Genomic DNA, 16,148 nt, shown 5'->3' on the forward strand with positions numbered 1-16,148 from the left:
AGAGTGTAGTTACTGATTTCTACTTTTGAAATTTGAGCATCTCCATAGAAAGTTAGGGTGGCAGGTGTTAATGTGTAAGAAAACATGCACAGAAAGTTTGAGGAAGTGAGCTTTTCCCCACCAGAATGGTACACATGCTGTCTAGACAACATTATCTTTTGTATAAGAGTACTTCATAAACTTCGTGGAAAGTGGATTTACTCAATAAATTTATTTTGGTACAGAATGTTTTGAACTTCATGCATAGTTTTTTCATAATACATGTTTTCCACAAGCATTTTTATTTACTTAATTTTTGAAAAGATTTACTTATTTTGAAAGTCAGAGTTACAGAGAGGGAGAGACACAGAAGGAGAGGTCCATCTGTTGGTTCACTCCCTGAGATGGCCACAGCAGCCAGCTTTGGGCCAAGCTAATGCCAGGAGCTTCATTTAGGTCTCCCACATAGTTGGCAGGAGCCCAAACACCTGGGCCATCTTCCACTGCTTTCCCAGGGTGTTAGCAGGGAGCTTGGTTAGAAGTAAAACAGCCATGACACAGAGAGCGACTTTACCTGCTATGCTATAACATCTACCCCACATTTTTAGAAAACATTAATTTTTATTTGTTTGAAAGACAGACAGATATATATATATATATATATATATATATATATATATATAGAGAGAGAGAGAGAGAGAGAGAGAGAGAGAGAGAGAGAGATCTCCCGTCCCCTGGTTCGGTCCACAAAGTACCTGCAATAGCCAGAGTCTGGCCAGGTCAAACTAGGAGCCTAGAACACAATTTGGACCTCCCATGTGCATGGCAGGTACCCGAGTACTTGAGCCATCACCTGCTATCAGGACTTGAACCCAGGCACTCAGATATGGTGTGTGGGTATCTTAAATGCTGCCAGAGGTCCCCTCCCTCTGTGAACTTTTTGAAAGCCCCTCATATGCATGGTTTTCACTTTTTTTGCATGAAAATTAGCTTTTAATTCTATTTCCTATAAATTTTTTGAAGTATACTTGTATTTCTGTGTTTCCCATTGATTAGTGTTCTTAGAAAAGAGAATACATTTTTGCCTGTGAAAAATACTGTCCAAATATCGTTAATAATTTGACTGTTCTGTTACAGTTCCTATATCTCACTATGTATTTATTTCTTGCATAGTGCTTTTTATGTGCCTGGCACTGTCCTATGTGCTTAATGAATAGTCCTCATTTATCATTCACTCATTTAATGGTTAATCATTTACTCCAGTTCACCTACAAACTACGTAAAAAAATAGTTTGAGCGTATTGTGTTGTGTGTGTGTGTGGACGCTGGCCTCATGGTTAGGGCTCTGACTCTAGTGGGGTGGCAGCAGACGTTTGCCTAGTTGATAGTTCTGCTTCAGTGCTCAGACCATGGGGAGGACTGAGTTCAGAGCTGCTATGGGCCTTTGAACTGGACTTCTCCTTTGTCATACTGTGAAACTGGCATTGCCACAGAAGTACAACACTTGATGCAGTCACCCACCCTGTCCCTCTTTTGATCTGTGAACATATGCTATTCATACGCAGTTAGAAAAGTTACTGGAAATTATTTCAAGTCTTACACTGTGTCTGTCCCTGCCCATTCCAGCATGCTTGAAGATGACCTTCAGCTCAGCGACAGTGAGGACAGCGACAGTGAACAAGTAAGCTTCGCACATCCCATCGTTCCAGGAATCCTTTAAAACCCATCTGGTATATCTGAGCTGCTTAGCCTAATATGTTTGTTGTTCTTTTTCTGGTCCTTCTTCCTTTTCGTGAACACCTAGACCCCAGAGAAGCCGCCTTCCTCAGCCGCACCTCCAAGGTACGTGTGCCAGTTTCCCTCAAGTTGTACGGAACATTTGCGTTGTTGTGCCAACCAGATGTGGAGAAAAAACAAAACCTTAGCACTCTTCGTTTCTTCATGGGGAAGGAGATAGAGGACCACAGTTAAAGGAAAGTACAGTTTAATATTTTGGAAGCTTAAATTAACTAGAGAGTAGGTGTTAACGCTAAAAACATGACATGATCTATGCCAATGATCATGATCTATTACCAGTTTGAATGTTAAAAAAATTTTGAGAGTTTAAAAATGAACTTAAAGCACAATTTATTATCAGTTTTGTGTAACCAGTATTTGAATAGTTAGACTGAAGAGCCCTATGTTTTAAACAAGTTGACAAGTTTGCTGTGAGTTTTAAAGATTTATTTGAAGGGCAGAGTGACCGAAAGAGAGAGAGAGAGAGAGAGAGAGAGAGAGAGAGAGAGAGAGAGAAAGAAAGATCTTCCATTTGCTGGTTCATTCCCCATAAGCTTGCAACAACCAGAACTTGAGGCCAGACCAAAGCCAGAAGCCGGGAACTCCATCTGAGTCACCCACAGCTTGCTATTATTATTATTATTTTTTAAGATTTCTTTATTTAAATTTTAAAGGCAGGATGAGAGAGAGCGAGATCTTCCATCTGCTGGTTCACTCCCCAAGTGACCACAATAGCAAGGGCTGGGCCAGGTTGAAACCAGGAGCCTGGAACTCCATCCAGGTCTTCCACGTAGGTGGCAGTGGCCAAGTACTTGGGCTGTCTTCTGCTTTTTTGGTGCATTAGCAGGGCCCTGGATTGGAAGCAGAGCAGCTGGGGCTTGAACCAGAGCTCATATGGGATGCTGACATCAAAGGCTACGGCCTAACCTTTTGTGCCACGATTTACTATGTTTTAAAAATTGAATAGCTGAATCATTTCTAGAACTTGTTTTTCATTGTACCTTGTTTTTTTAAGAGTTACAGGACTTTTTAAATTATTTCAGCTGCTTTTAAACCTGCAAGTTGTTTTTGTGTGATGGAAAATGGTACTGTTTTAATTTGTAAACAAGCCAGCCATCTTTTAGGAAATATGTTACTATAGTGTTGGTAAACTGCTTTAGTTAATACCATTTGAGGCAAGATTTTTAATAATAATGCTTTGGGAGCCCACATATGTCTAGCAGTGTGAGCAGCATATATTTTCTCACTGACCTGAAGTCATTCCCTGTTTTTTTTTTTTTTTTTTTTTTGTAAGGAATACAAATTTCATAAATACAACTTTAGGAATATAGTTATTCTTCCTACCATACCCGCCCTCCCAACCACACTTCCAACCCTCCTCCTCCTCCGTCTCCCCTTCCCAGTCCCATTTTCATTAAGATTCATTTTCATTTAACTTTGTACACAGAAGACCAACTCTGTACTAAGTAAAGATTTCAACAGTTTGCACACACAAGAAAACTGAGACTAGTTTTACAGTTAACTCTTGTAAGTCATTGAGGACAGAGGTCCTGCATGAGGAGTTAATGCCCAGTGACTCCTGTTGCTAATTTAACACTCCACACTCCTATGAATGATGTCAGTGACCACACAAGTTTCTTGACTTGAGCTGCCTAGGCTGTGGAAGCCTTTTGAATCCACAAACTCCCTCAGTATTTAGACAAGGCCCTAAGCAAAGTGGACGTTCTCTCCTCCCTTTAGAGAAAAGTCCATCCTTCTTGGATGGCCACTTCTTTCTGCTGGGATCTCAGAGATCCTTCATGTGGAACATCTTTTGCCACAGTATCTTGATTGCCTTGTTCTTACAGCTTGGAGTAGTTATCTCTACTTTGCTGATATTTGACCTTCCAAAGGATCACCGTTTATATTCAGCAATCCTTGTTTACCATGTGGTTAATTCTCTCATATAGAGAATCTAGGGAAATTATAATTTTTTGAAAGATTTATTTATTTATTTGAAAGGTAGAGTTACAGAGAAGCAGAGAGAGAGAAAGTCTTCCATCTGCTGTTCCACTTCCCAGATGGCCGCAATGGCCAGAGCAGGATTGATCCAAAGCCAGGAGCCAAGAGCCTCCTCTGGGTCTCCCACTTGGGTGCAGGGGCCCAAGGACTTGGAACACCCTCCACTGCTTTCCCAGGCCCCAGGAGAGAGCTGGATCGGAAGTAGAGTTCTGGGACTCGAACTGGCACCCATATGGGATGCTGGCACTGCAGGAGGCTGTCCTACCTGCTATGCCACAGTGCCGGTCCGAGATTGTAATTTTGTGGCGTTCCTTTTGTAACTTAATTTCTATAGGTTATCTATAGTGTGGGTCAGCAAACTTAAAGTTCTAAGTTGCAAGTACTGTATAAACTCATGGGTCATTAAGTTGCAGCTCCCCTACTCAGCTTTTGTAACTTACAAAAACAGGCATAGACTATATATGAGAGGAGGATGGGTGTAGGTGTGTTCTAATAAAACTCTACTTAGAAAGACAGCCCAGCCACCCCAGGCCCTGGCTCACCAACCTGCAACATAAAGCACCCAGCATCTACCTTAACTGTGTACCTTACACTTCTGCCTTACATTACACTCGGTTTGTCCTTCAGGGTAACATTCCACACGTTTCTTTTTTATGTAGTTACCTGGTGAACTGTTTTAAAAAGTGTTGTTTTGTTTTGTTTTATCGCTGTTTTTTTTTTTTTTTTTTTTTTTTTTTTTGACAGGCAGAGTGGACAGTGAGAGAGAGACAGAGAGAAAGGTCTTCCTTTTGCCGTTGGTTCACCCTCCAATGGCCGCCGCGGTAGCGCGCTGCGGCCGGCGCACTGCGCTGATCCGATGGCAGGAGCCAGGTGCTTCTCCTGGTCTCCCATGGGGTGCAGGACCCAAGCACTTGGGCCATCCTCCACTGCACTCCCGGGCCACAGCAGAGAGCTGGCCTGGAAGAGGGGCAACCGGGACAGGATCGGTGCCCCGACCGGGACTAGAACCCGGTGTGCCGGCGCCACTAGGCGGAGGATTAGCCTAGTGAGCCGCGGCGCCAGCCTTATTGCTGTTTTTTAAAACACTGTAGGCCTCTCATGTAGCTGATAGGCCAGTTTAGTTGTGTTAGGTCATACTGACCCGTTCCTTTCCAGTAGCAAGAAAACGAGCAGGGGATGGCAAAGTGGGGAGAAGTCCACCTTGCAGGGTGTCTAATTTTATCTTCTGGTTGCTTTGCAGTGCTCCCCAGTCGCTTCCACAGCCAGTGGCATCAGCACATTCCAGTAGTGCCGAGTCAGAGAGCACCAGTGACTCAGACAGCTCCTCAGACTCGGAGAGTGAGAGCAGTTCCAGTGACAGCGAAGAGAATGAGCCCCGGGAAACCCCGGCTCCAGAGGTACCGTGCCCCCCGGAGGAGGCCATCCGAGGTGGCAGCATTCTGTCTTCTGGGCCGGAGTCTGTGCCGTGGCCAGGACTTCCCCGGGACTGAGCAGTTCTTGCCCCGGCGCAGTGCTTTCCTGCCCAGCTCTGCTGTGCAAAGAGACCTGTCTCTGTGCTTAATTCTGACAAGCCCTTGGTCGTGGAAGTCCGGGAGCGGTGTCTGCTCTCTCCTGTTCGAAATGATAGCTGCTTCTCTGCAAGAAAACGCATTGAGAATGTCTGCACATCATTTTCTCTTCCTGTCTTTTGAGAAAGAAATCCTGTTTTCAGTAGGCTAGCATTTTAATATTAATGAGGTTTTTTGGGGGGGATGAAATTCAGGATGCATGAATTAAAGCAAAAGGGTTGCGCTTGATTTAGCAAAGGACAGGAGCATGAACTCAAAATAAGTCATCAGGAATTCTATTTTTGAATCACTAAAAGCCATGCATTAAATTGACGGCAAAGTGATTTTGCCAGGGCCCCAAGTGGAACAGGGAGATCTGTGTTTCCTGTCACCCATGCCAAGGAGATTCTGTGAATAGGAGCAAACCCGTGACACTGAACCTCTCATACCCTAAATTTGTCCACAGAATTTATTCTATTTACTGGATTGTTGAGCACAGAACATTGTTAGTAACAAGTAACAAGGTTACCAGATAGCCTCAAAATGTGGATATCCGTGTAAAAATTACATGGGGTAAAAGTGCCACTGAAAAGGGAAGGCATTCTCATTTCCTTTCTGTGAAGGAGAGCAGCCTGCATAGAGGAAATTATTCTGCATATTGAAGAAGAGAATGCCAGGAAATCGAGGCTTTCTGCCTTAAAAGCATCAGATTTTTCTCTGCCCCTGCTGTTGAGAACACAGCAGTCCCACCAGAGTCTTACCTGACTGCTCTGGTGATTCACGTGGTGAGACGTGAGCGCCTGGAGTGCATGAAATGGGTGTCATTTTTTGCTTGATGTGTATCTACGTCTGGCACAGTGAGGGTGCCGGTATTTTTTGGAATGAGTGGAAATGGCTTCACATTAAGTGCAGTTGAAGTGCCTTCTGCGTTTTAGAAACCACTCTGTTCCTAGGGCTCTTTGTTTCATTGTATGAAGCTAATTGCAGTTGAAATATTTTTTCTATGCCTGCAGGACAAGGATGGTGACTATGCAGTGCACACAGATTGTGTGATGTTCACTTATTCAGTAAGAAAAATCTCTAGACTTGATAGGTCACTGATCTCTGAAGGCCAGTTCAGTTATTTAGTAAAATTCAACTCCAGTAAAATGGAAATGGTAGTTTTGACTGAATAGTTGAAAGTTACAATAAAATGTTAATCTTGGTGTTTGTAATTATTAGATGTAGTTACGTTGTACTGCTCTACGAGTTACTGGATCAAAACCTCTTCAGTGTAAAATAATGCTCCCATCTTTATTTAAAAAAAAAAAATTTTTTTTTTGACAGGCAGAGTGGACAGTGAGAGAGAGAGAGAGAGAGAGAGAGAGAAAGGTCTTCCTTTTTGCCGTTGGTTCACCCTCTAATGGCCGCCACAGCTGGCGCGCTGTGGCCAGCACATCGCGCTGATCCGAAGCCAGGAGCCAGGTGCTTCTCCTGGTCTCCCATGTGGGTGCAGGGCCCAAGCACTTGGGCCATCCTCCACTGCACTCCCGGGCCACAGCAGAGAGCTGGACTGGAAGAGGGGCAACCGGGACAGAATCCGGCACCCTGACCGGGACTAGAACCCAGTGTGCAGCCACCGCAGGCGGAGGATTAGCCTATTGAGCCGCGGCGCCAGCCACTCCCATCTTTATTTTTAAAAATCACTTCACTAAAAACAGCTGATATTTGTACTGCCGTAGTGAGTTGCAAATCTAGGCTCTGAGATGGTTGTATGCACTGAGACTCATCTTACCAGGAATATTTTGTTTTTACTTAGATTTTATACTTTTATTAGGTGTTTAACTACTTTTCTTCCTCTTTGGAAAAGTGAAGTCTGGAAAACATTATTCTATTCTTGGTTATTTAGGAATCTGCTTAGTTTTCTCAGCTATTGATTGTTCAGGCATTTGATAGTAAACTAGCTTGTACTGTTCGCCTAGTCGGTTCTTAGAGCTCTGTTGTAAATTATTTGACTTATTTCCAAACAACTCTGCAAGATTAATAGCTTTCTTTTGCCTCTAACGAAGTAGCAGTTCTAAAATTGAAACGTTGAACCATTTAACTCTGGGAGCTTTTTTCTTTCTTTCTTTCTTTTTTTTTGAGAACTAATATGCACTTCTCATACACTTTTTTTTTTTCCAGTTTTATTTATTTGAAAGGCAGAGTTACAGAGAAGAAATAGTAGAGAGAGAAAGGGAGAGAGGTCTTCCATCCATTGGTTCACTCCCCAAATGGCCACAACAGCCAGAGCTGGGCTGAACCAAAGCCAAGAGCCAGGAGCTTCTTCTGGGTCTCCCATGCAGGTGCAGGGACCCAAGGACTTGCACCATCTTCTGCTCCTTTCCCAGGTGCATTAGCAGGGAGCTGGATCAGGAGTGGAGCAACTGGGACTTGAGCTGGTGCCATATGGGATGCCGGCACTACAGGCAGCAGCTTTACTGGCTACGCCACAGGATGGCTCCTGGAAGCTATTTTTCTGTTATTGTTTTGTTTCTAATTAAGCTTTGCCCCCCCTGCTGACTGTATCTGCATTTATGTCAGTTGTGAGTAACATGAATTCCTTAATCAGCCATAGAAACCATCTTTATCTTCCTCACTCTTTATTTCATTTATTTTTAATGCTTTGTGTTTAAAAAATATTTTTTAAGATTTATTTATTTGAAAGGCAAAAAGTTACAGAGGGGTGGGGAGGCAGGGAGGTAGGGAAGGAGGGGTCTGCAAACGGCCACAACAGCCAAAACTAGATCAGGCCAAAGCAAGGAGCCCGGAACTCCTCCTTGTCTTTGGCAGGGTCAGGGACTTTGGGAATATTCCACTGCTTTTCCAGGCATGTTAACAAGGAAACTATGAGGTTTTACTGAAAACATAGCTATATATTGTACATAGCTCGTAAGTTCTTATTCAGAGCCATACTTTATTCTAAAATACACTAACTTTTGCCAGTTTCAGAGATTTGGAGAAATAAAGAAACATATGTATAAACATGTATTAAAACAATTAACAGGAGCCGGCCTGTGGCATAGTGAGTAAAACTGCCGCCTGCAATGCCGGCATCCCATATGGGCACCAGTTTGGATCCCAGCTGCTCCTCTTTTGATCCAGCTCTCTGCTATGGCCTGGGAAAGCAGTGGAAGGTGGTGCAAGTCCTTGGGCCCCTGCCTCCTGCATGAGAGACCCAGAAGAAGCTCGTAACTCCTGGCTTCAGATCAGTTCAGCTCTGGCCGTTGTGGCCATTTGGGGAGTGAACCAGTGGATGGATGACTTCTTTCTCTCCCTCTCTTCCTCTCTCCCTCTCTGCCTCTCAGTAACTCTGCCTTTCAAATAAATAAATAATATTTTTTAAAAAAAATTAACAAAAATGATTATAATTTTTTTCTACTTTGAATTTTCAATGGAGGTTGAGCATCCCTAATTCCCAAATCCAGAATGTTCTAAAATCTGAAACTTTTTGAGCACCTGCATGATGGCACACCTGATTCATGTGATGGGTTGTAGTCAAAATGTAGGCTCTGTATAGGCATTGTGTAAAGTTACTCTCAGGCTCTGTGTGCAAGGTTCATATGCAACATGAATGTAAAATGAACTTGGTGTTTAGATTTTTGTGTACCCCCCCCCCTTTTTTTTTGACAGGCAGAGTGAACAGTGAGAGAGAAAGGTCTTCCTTTTGCCGTTGGTTCACCCCACAATGGCCGCTGCGGCCTGTGCACTGCACTGATCCGAAGCCAGGAGCCAGGTGCTTCTCCTGGTCTCCCATGGGGTGCAGGGCCCAAGGACTTGGGCCATCCTCCACTGCACTCCCGGGCCACAGCAGAGAGCTGGCCTGGAAGAGGGGCAACCGGGATAGAATCTGGCACCCCGACCGGGACTAGAACCTGGTGTGCCGGCGCCACAGGTGGAGGATTAGCCTATTGAGCCATGGCACCAGCCTGTTTATCTTTTAAATATCTCATTATGTATATGTGAATATTCTAGAATATTTTTTCAAAAAAGTGAAATATTCATACCACCTTTGGATAAGGGTTCCACCAGTCCTGGGAAGATAGAAGGGAATGAGGAAGGCAGAAGGGTCAGACCCCTGAATCCTATGTGGTGCTTATCTACTTAACATTCATTTTAAAGTCTATTCTTACTTAGACCCACATGCAGCAGGTCTGAGTCATACCTGACCTTACAGGATGTTAACCACTCTGCAGATTTCACTGGATACACAGAAAGGAGTGCCCTACCCTCTCCCCTTGTCTGGGCTCACCAACTTCATTTTGCCCTGAAATTGGGCCATGGGCCTCTCTTCTGATCATTTTTAGGACCACAGAAGTAAACGTTTTATTTCTGTAACCAGGACATTCCTCTAGGGACTACTACAAGTACCACAATACTGCCCTGTGTGTGGGGTTACCTACACTGGGAATGTCTTCCTTTTTTGGCCCACTCAGAAGTGCTCTTTTAAAGAACAAGCCAGTGGTTGGGGTGCAGCCTAACCTTTCCTGCGGAAGGGTGGGAGGGGTTGAGTTGCTAGCACGACTGGCCTGTGCTGCATCTTACTGCCTTGTCCTGTGGCCTATCACCGGTCCACCACACCCTCCTGTCCTTGAAGGAAATCATGTTTGACAAGTGTACATTGTTTGCTAATCTTTTCTCTACCCTTAGCTATCATATTGCCCTGTTAGAATATTGAATGCAGATTTGGATCACATGTGACAAAGTGCCTGGCACATAATAGTGGTTTCCTTCTTCCCTCTCTTCCTGTTCTGGAATTCAGTGAGAGCTTGGGTGTAGAGTTGGTTCAATTGTAGGAAGCTGGAAAGGAGAGACATTGTCATAAGCAACAGTAAGGTAAAAGAAGGGGTAAGAAGGAATTACACAGCCGCCTTTCTGTCCGAAGATTTCTTTTCTTTTTTCTTTTTCTTTTTGACAGGCAGAGTTAGTGAAAGAGAGAGAGAGAGAGAGGCAAAGGTCTTCCTTCCGTTGATTCACTCTGCAAATGGCCACTACGGCCAGACCTGCACTGATCCGAAGCCAGGAGCCAGGTGCTTCCTCCTGGTCTCCCATGAGGGTGCAGGGGCCCAAGCACTTGGGCCATCCTCCACTGCCCTCCCGGGCCACAGCAGAGAGCTGGCCTGGAAGAGGAGCAACCGGGACTAGAACCTGGCGCCAATTTGGGATGCCGGTGCTGCAGGCGGAGGATTAGCCAAGTGAGCCACGGCGCTGGCCCCCGGAAGATTTCTTAAAGATCTTCCTAGCTCTGTTGTGTTATAGTCACACTAAGCCCAAAGAACCCACTTGATCATTTTATTCCTGACCAGAAAGCCTTTACATGCTGTTCTCTTATTTTTGTATTATTAGAGTTGCATGTGTTGAAGAGTCAAAATATTGGATTATACTACTTGGGAAATGGGTCGGTAATCTTACTCTTAAAAGTCCCCATCTATGGAGTGGTTTCCTTATCTACAATCAGTTAAATCCCATGTGAAGTCTTCCAGCAATCTTCTTAGTGCATTGTGTATAGGTTTTAGTCATTCATACAAACCACCTGTCAGAATGGAACATAAGCAATAAGCCAGCGACGTAGCCCTTAAAAGTATAGTCATCATTTACTCTGTTGGCCACTAATATTCTTCTCTGTGAGATACAATTCATATATATGGCAGTGCACCCACAGGAATGCTCAGGTATCTCGTATAGCACTGAGAGTAAGACACAGCGGTGGATCTTGGAGATGTAGAGGTCTCTGTTCTGTTAAGATCTGAGATCCTCGTGGGAGAATGATGGGATGCATCAGTAGTTAATTTAGCATCAATGGCTTAAATAACAAGAGCGGGAGTTAGGCACTTCTGTTTATTTGTGGAATCAGTTGTTCTGGTAATCGGTGTAACCTCATTGTGGTCAGCATGTGCTCTGGAAAGTCTATTTCTGTTGTAGAAACACAGGTGCAGTTTCAGACCAGGTTACCTGCAACAAGACACTCAATGTCTGGCTTTTAAAGACTGTACGTGGAGCTGGTATTTGGCTAATGTGGCCTCACTTGACATCTTTTTTTAAAAAATCAAGGTGTAAAATTTGAAAATCATTACTTATCAATGATACACTGATAAAGCCATGTCACAAATGTGACATTTTTAAGTACATAAGAGAAATGAAATCCTTGAAAAAGTCATTTTCAGTTGAAAAGGATGTCAAAATAAGAGACAAAATATGGCATCTGTTGCTAATCACTGAAACGTAGTGTATTTACTAGCCACCTTCTCAGAGTCCTTGATAAGAGTTTCTGTTATTCATTTCCCTTATTATTCTCTGTAATAGAGCATTTTACCAGCACTGTTTTGCCAACTACTAGAACAGTTGGCTAAAATATGTCAACTCGGTTCATGTTCATACTGTACCATTGGAACAAAATGTTCATACTACCAACATTCTCAGTAGTTGTCTATGGCTATTAGTCAATATCTACTACAACAGAATTCCCAAATAACACCCCCCCCCCCCAAAATGAAGAGTTGATTATTGCAGAATCTGACCTGTGATTGGAGGAGGGTTAATAGAACCTAAAAAATTTTTTTAAACATTTATTTCATCCTTTGAACAGGAGAGTTAACAATGCGGGGGTGGGGGTGACACAGAGAAATCTTCTATCCTCTGGTTCACTCCTCTGGTGGTCCAGAAGTGAAGGCTGGACCAAGCCAAAGCCAAGAGCTCCATCATGGTCTCCCACTGTGGTGTCAGGGACCCAAGCGCATGGGCCATGATCTGTATTCCCACACCCATTAGCAGGGAGCTGGATTGGTAGTGGAGCAGCCGGTGCTGGAACCAATGATCTTTTGGGATGCCCCTGTCCTTGCAGGCTGTGGCTTACTTCCTGGCCACAAAACTGGCCCCAGAACCTTTTTTTTATTTCTTTTTTTTTTTTTTGAGATTTATTTTATTTATTTGAAAGACAGAGTTACAGAGAGAGGTAGAGACAGAGAGAAAGGACTTCCTTCCGCTGGTTCACTCCCCAGGTGGCCACGATGGCCGGAGCTGTGCTGATCCAAAGCCAGGAGCTTCCTCCAGGTCTCCCACATGGGTGCAGGGGCCCAAGGACTTGGGCCATCTTCTACTGCTATCCCAGGCCATAGCAGAAAGCTGAACGGGAAGAAGAGCAGCTGGGACTAGAACCAGCGCCCATATGGCATGCCAGGACTTCAGGCCAGGGCTTTAACCCACTGCGCCACAGCGCGGGCCCCATGAACCTAAATTCTTAGGATTGAAATTATTCCTCTCCCCAGGACAATTCTGTATAACCAAATGACTCACAAAAAAGAAGAGTTTCTCATCATTGGTCTTCTCTGTGTTTCCTTGTTTTTTAGCCAGAGCCTCCAACAACCAACAAATGGCAGTTGGACAACTGGTTGACCAAAGTGAGCCAGCCAGCAGCGCTCCCTGAAGGCCTCGGGCGCTCGGAGCCTGTGCGCCGACACCAGGAGGGCAAGGGCAGCAGTGACAGCAGCACAACAGGGCAGGAGCATGCTGACCCCAAAGATCCAACCCCCAAAAACTCCAGCAAAGCCCCCCGGATCCCTCCCGAAGGCTCCCACTCTGGAAAGAGAAGCTGCCAGAAGTCACCTGCACCCCAGGAACCTTTGCTGCGGCAAACCCTTGGAACCAAACAACCCAAAAAGCCCGCCAAAGTTGCTGGCCAGGCCCACTCGCAGGCTGGCCTGCAGGTGGAAAGCGAGCCAGGACGGGCCCTGGACTCTGTGCAGCAGGCCTCCAAGGACAAGCCTAAAGTGAAGACGAAAGGAAGGCCACGCTCTGGGACTGGCCGAGAGTCCAAGCCTGCTGTTCCCACCCCCGGTGAGCGGAAAAAACACAAGAGCCCCCCGCCACCGGCCCCCTGCAAGGCGCCTGCGGGCCGGGAACCCACAAAGGAACACGCAGAGGCCCGGAGCCCCGAACCCTTGGCTCTTGTTCCCTTGGCACAGAGCCAAGGTGTGCCCCCCAGCGGCAGCGGTGCCAGGACTAGTGGCTGCCGGCAGGCGGTGGTCGTCCAGGAGGACGGCCGCAGAGACAAACTCCCGGTGCCTTTGAGAGACACCAAGTTGCTCTCGCCGCTCAGGGACCCTCCTCCCCCACAAAGCCTGATGGTGAAGATCACCTTGGACCTTCTTACACGTATACCCCACCCGCCTGGCAAGGGCAGCCGCCAAAAGAAACCCGAGGACAAACAGCTGCCCGCTGGGAGGAAGCAAGACTCGGAGAAGAAAAGCTCTGACCCCTCTTGCAAGTTGGCCAAAAAGAGGAAGGTGAGTGTGGGGAGCCCGGCCTCCCGCCCAGAGCCGAAGGCCCTGTGTGGGCTTTGCGCTGTCTGTGCTTGGTGCTTGATTTAAGCCTGGCTCAGAGCTGTCTTTGAAGAACCTGGAAATCTTTGTTTCTGTGAGATGGCGGAGTGTGCACCTTCTCCCCTGGTGACTGTGTGGTCCTGGGTGCTCGCCATCCTGCAGATGCAGGTGAGCAAGGTGCTAGGTCCCTCAGCTGTCTGCTAGGTTGGATTCCGCGAGGCAGTCATTGGGAAGGGCAGCTTCTCCAGGGACACTGTCACTGTTCTGGGTACAGTTTTGTGAATGCCGGAAACATTGGTATTTACCCATTAGCCCATTAGGTTTTGCCCTAAAAATGAAGACCTTACATGAATTGAAGTATTAATCTGAATAACTTAAAAAACTGTTATATACAAGTTTTACTCCTCTAGTATCATCTTTTTAAGTACTAATATTGCATCTGTATTTTATCTCATGGCCATGAAGCACCTCATTAGAGCTAGAAAATGTATGTTAGTGTATGTTATGAAATAATACAGGCCGGCATGGTCCATTGCAAAACATGGGACATCTGTCATTTGTTACAATTTTTGGAAGTTTCACTGAAGGAGTGGACATAGTAAAGAAAAAATGTCCTGCAGTATTTAAACCTTCTAGCACATGGATGTAGCTCTGTTTGGACATTCTGCTTCCTCCCCTTTATCGGAAGCATTGAGCTCTTGATCTGTATTTGCTTCTTCATATGGAGGATTAGTGAGTTGCTCCCCAGTGGCTTTCCCAAGCCAGCCTGCCCGTTATTCAGAGCAGATGGGCCAATTCTCTGCTGCCAAGAAGGAATACAATTTTTTTTTTTTTTTGGACAGGCAGAGTGTGGATAGTGAGAGAGAGAGACAGAGAGAAATATCTTCCTTTTGCCGTTGGTTCACCCTCCAATGGCCGCCGCGGCCAGCGCATCTCGCTGATCTGAAGCCAGGAGCCAGGTGCTTCTGGTCTCCCATGGGGTGCAGGGCCCAAGCACTTGGGCCATCCTCCACTGCCTTCCCGGGCCATAGCAGAGAGCTGGCCTGGAAGAGGGGCAACCGGGATAGAATCCGGCGACCCAACCGGGACTAGAACCCAGTGTGCCAGCGCCGCAAGGCGGAGGATTAGCCTAGTGAGCCACGGTGCCGGCCTGAGAAGGAATACAATTTTTAACACTCTTATAAGTCTATGAAAAGCTTCTTAGGCAGCTGTGGAAGTCTAAACTCGGAGTAACGAAGGGAAAGCGATCCTAAGTCCGCCACCTCTGAGAAGGGAGTGGAGGGTGACCGTGTTCGCGCGAGCCTTGTTGCAGGAGACATGAGGGTGTGCTATGCACACCTCTTCAGCAGGCGCGCCAAGGAGTGGGGTCACACGCTACTGGGTGAGGTAGGAGGAGGCGTGTGAGTGAGTGAGTGAGTTTCTGTGTAGAGTATAAAACTTTATGGATAAAACCGTGATGGGCCTGGTGAGGACAACCTAACCTGTGTCTAACGTGCGCGAAGAAATGTCAAACAGACCCGAACACTCGCTCACTGCCTGCGCCTCCCAGCTGCCGCAGTCGACATGGTCTCCAGGGCTAGCTTCCTGAAATTGCTGCGAAGTACTGACTTCTGAAATGCTTACTTACCAAGTAGAAATGTTTAGAAATTGGAAGATGTCCTGGAGAGTTACTGAGCCCAGGCCCTCCCCCTCTCCCCACCCCGTGCAACTATCCAAGTGTTGCTTATGGCTCTAGAAAGGGAAACTCTTAGCTCTCCCTGTTGTCTGTAAGAACCGGGCCCTTTACAAGCCATCCCCAGGTTTCGGCTGAGCTCTGCCAGGGCAGGTATTTATCTTTGTGTTTACAGCAGGGAGAAATAATGCTTGTTTCCTCTCTGCGCAAGCAGCTGGGCGATCTGGCCCAGGACACAGTCTGAGGACATGGGACCAATGGACTTGGAGTCTCTGGCTTTTGGTTCCAAACATCTGCTGTATTATGGTCACCTGGAGAGCCTAGGCACTGATGGCAAAATAGAGGCATGCCCTTCCCACCCGCCTTGGTATTTCTGAAATTCTCTAGGCGGTCCTAAGGCCTAGCAGGGCTGGGAAGCCCTGCAGTGGAACCTCATTACAGGGCCGGATCATGCAAGAAGCGTTCTTTACAGGGTGGGGTCCACAATTCCTCAGGTGTGCTGCAGTCATGTATCCAGGCAACCAGGAATTCCTTGACTGAATTGTCCTTCAGTAAAGACATTTCTTAGAAGCTTCCAAATGAATATGAGAACCAGTCAGCTGCATGCTAATTTCACGAGCAGCGACTCACGTGTTCTTTTATTATTATTTTTTCGTTCTTCCTCTTCCTGCTGGATTCCAGGCGGGGAACAGTGAACGCACTGATTCTGAGCCCTTCCCTGTGTGCCTTTCCTCATCAGTAGCCCTGTTGCTTGTTCAGGGCTCCCGGGCCCCAGCCCTCCGACAAGTGTGATGTCTCCAGTGGGCAGCCTCGCAGGGGTCGTGGCCCTCCGTGGCG

At 46.1% G+C, this 16,148-nt stretch overlaps 1 protein-coding gene across 8 annotated transcripts in view; it reads left to right on the forward strand.

The window, feature by feature from the left end:
* AFF1 (ALF transcription elongation factor 1) overlaps nucleotides 1–16,148 on the forward strand; it is a 189,981-nt gene that overhangs the window by 151,213 nt on the left and 22,620 nt on the right. For all 8 annotated transcript variants that reach the window (XM_062198546.1, XM_062198549.1, XM_062198548.1 and 5 more), the window contains 4 exons: nucleotides 1,606–1,660; nucleotides 1,784–1,821; nucleotides 4,997–5,153; nucleotides 12,668–13,603. In XM_062198546.1, the coding sequence (XP_062054530.1) occupies nucleotides 1,606–1,660; nucleotides 1,784–1,821; nucleotides 4,997–5,153; nucleotides 12,668–13,603 (1,186 nt within the window). The remainder of the gene's footprint in view (nucleotides 1–1,605; nucleotides 1,661–1,783; nucleotides 1,822–4,996; nucleotides 5,154–12,667; nucleotides 13,604–16,148) is intronic.

Source organism: Lepus europaeus, chromosome 8 (genome assembly GCF_033115175.1).
Source record: "Lepus europaeus isolate LE1 chromosome 8, mLepTim1.pri, whole genome shotgun sequence".
Classification (NCBI taxonomy): domain Eukaryota; kingdom Metazoa; phylum Chordata; class Mammalia; order Lagomorpha; family Leporidae; genus Lepus; species Lepus europaeus.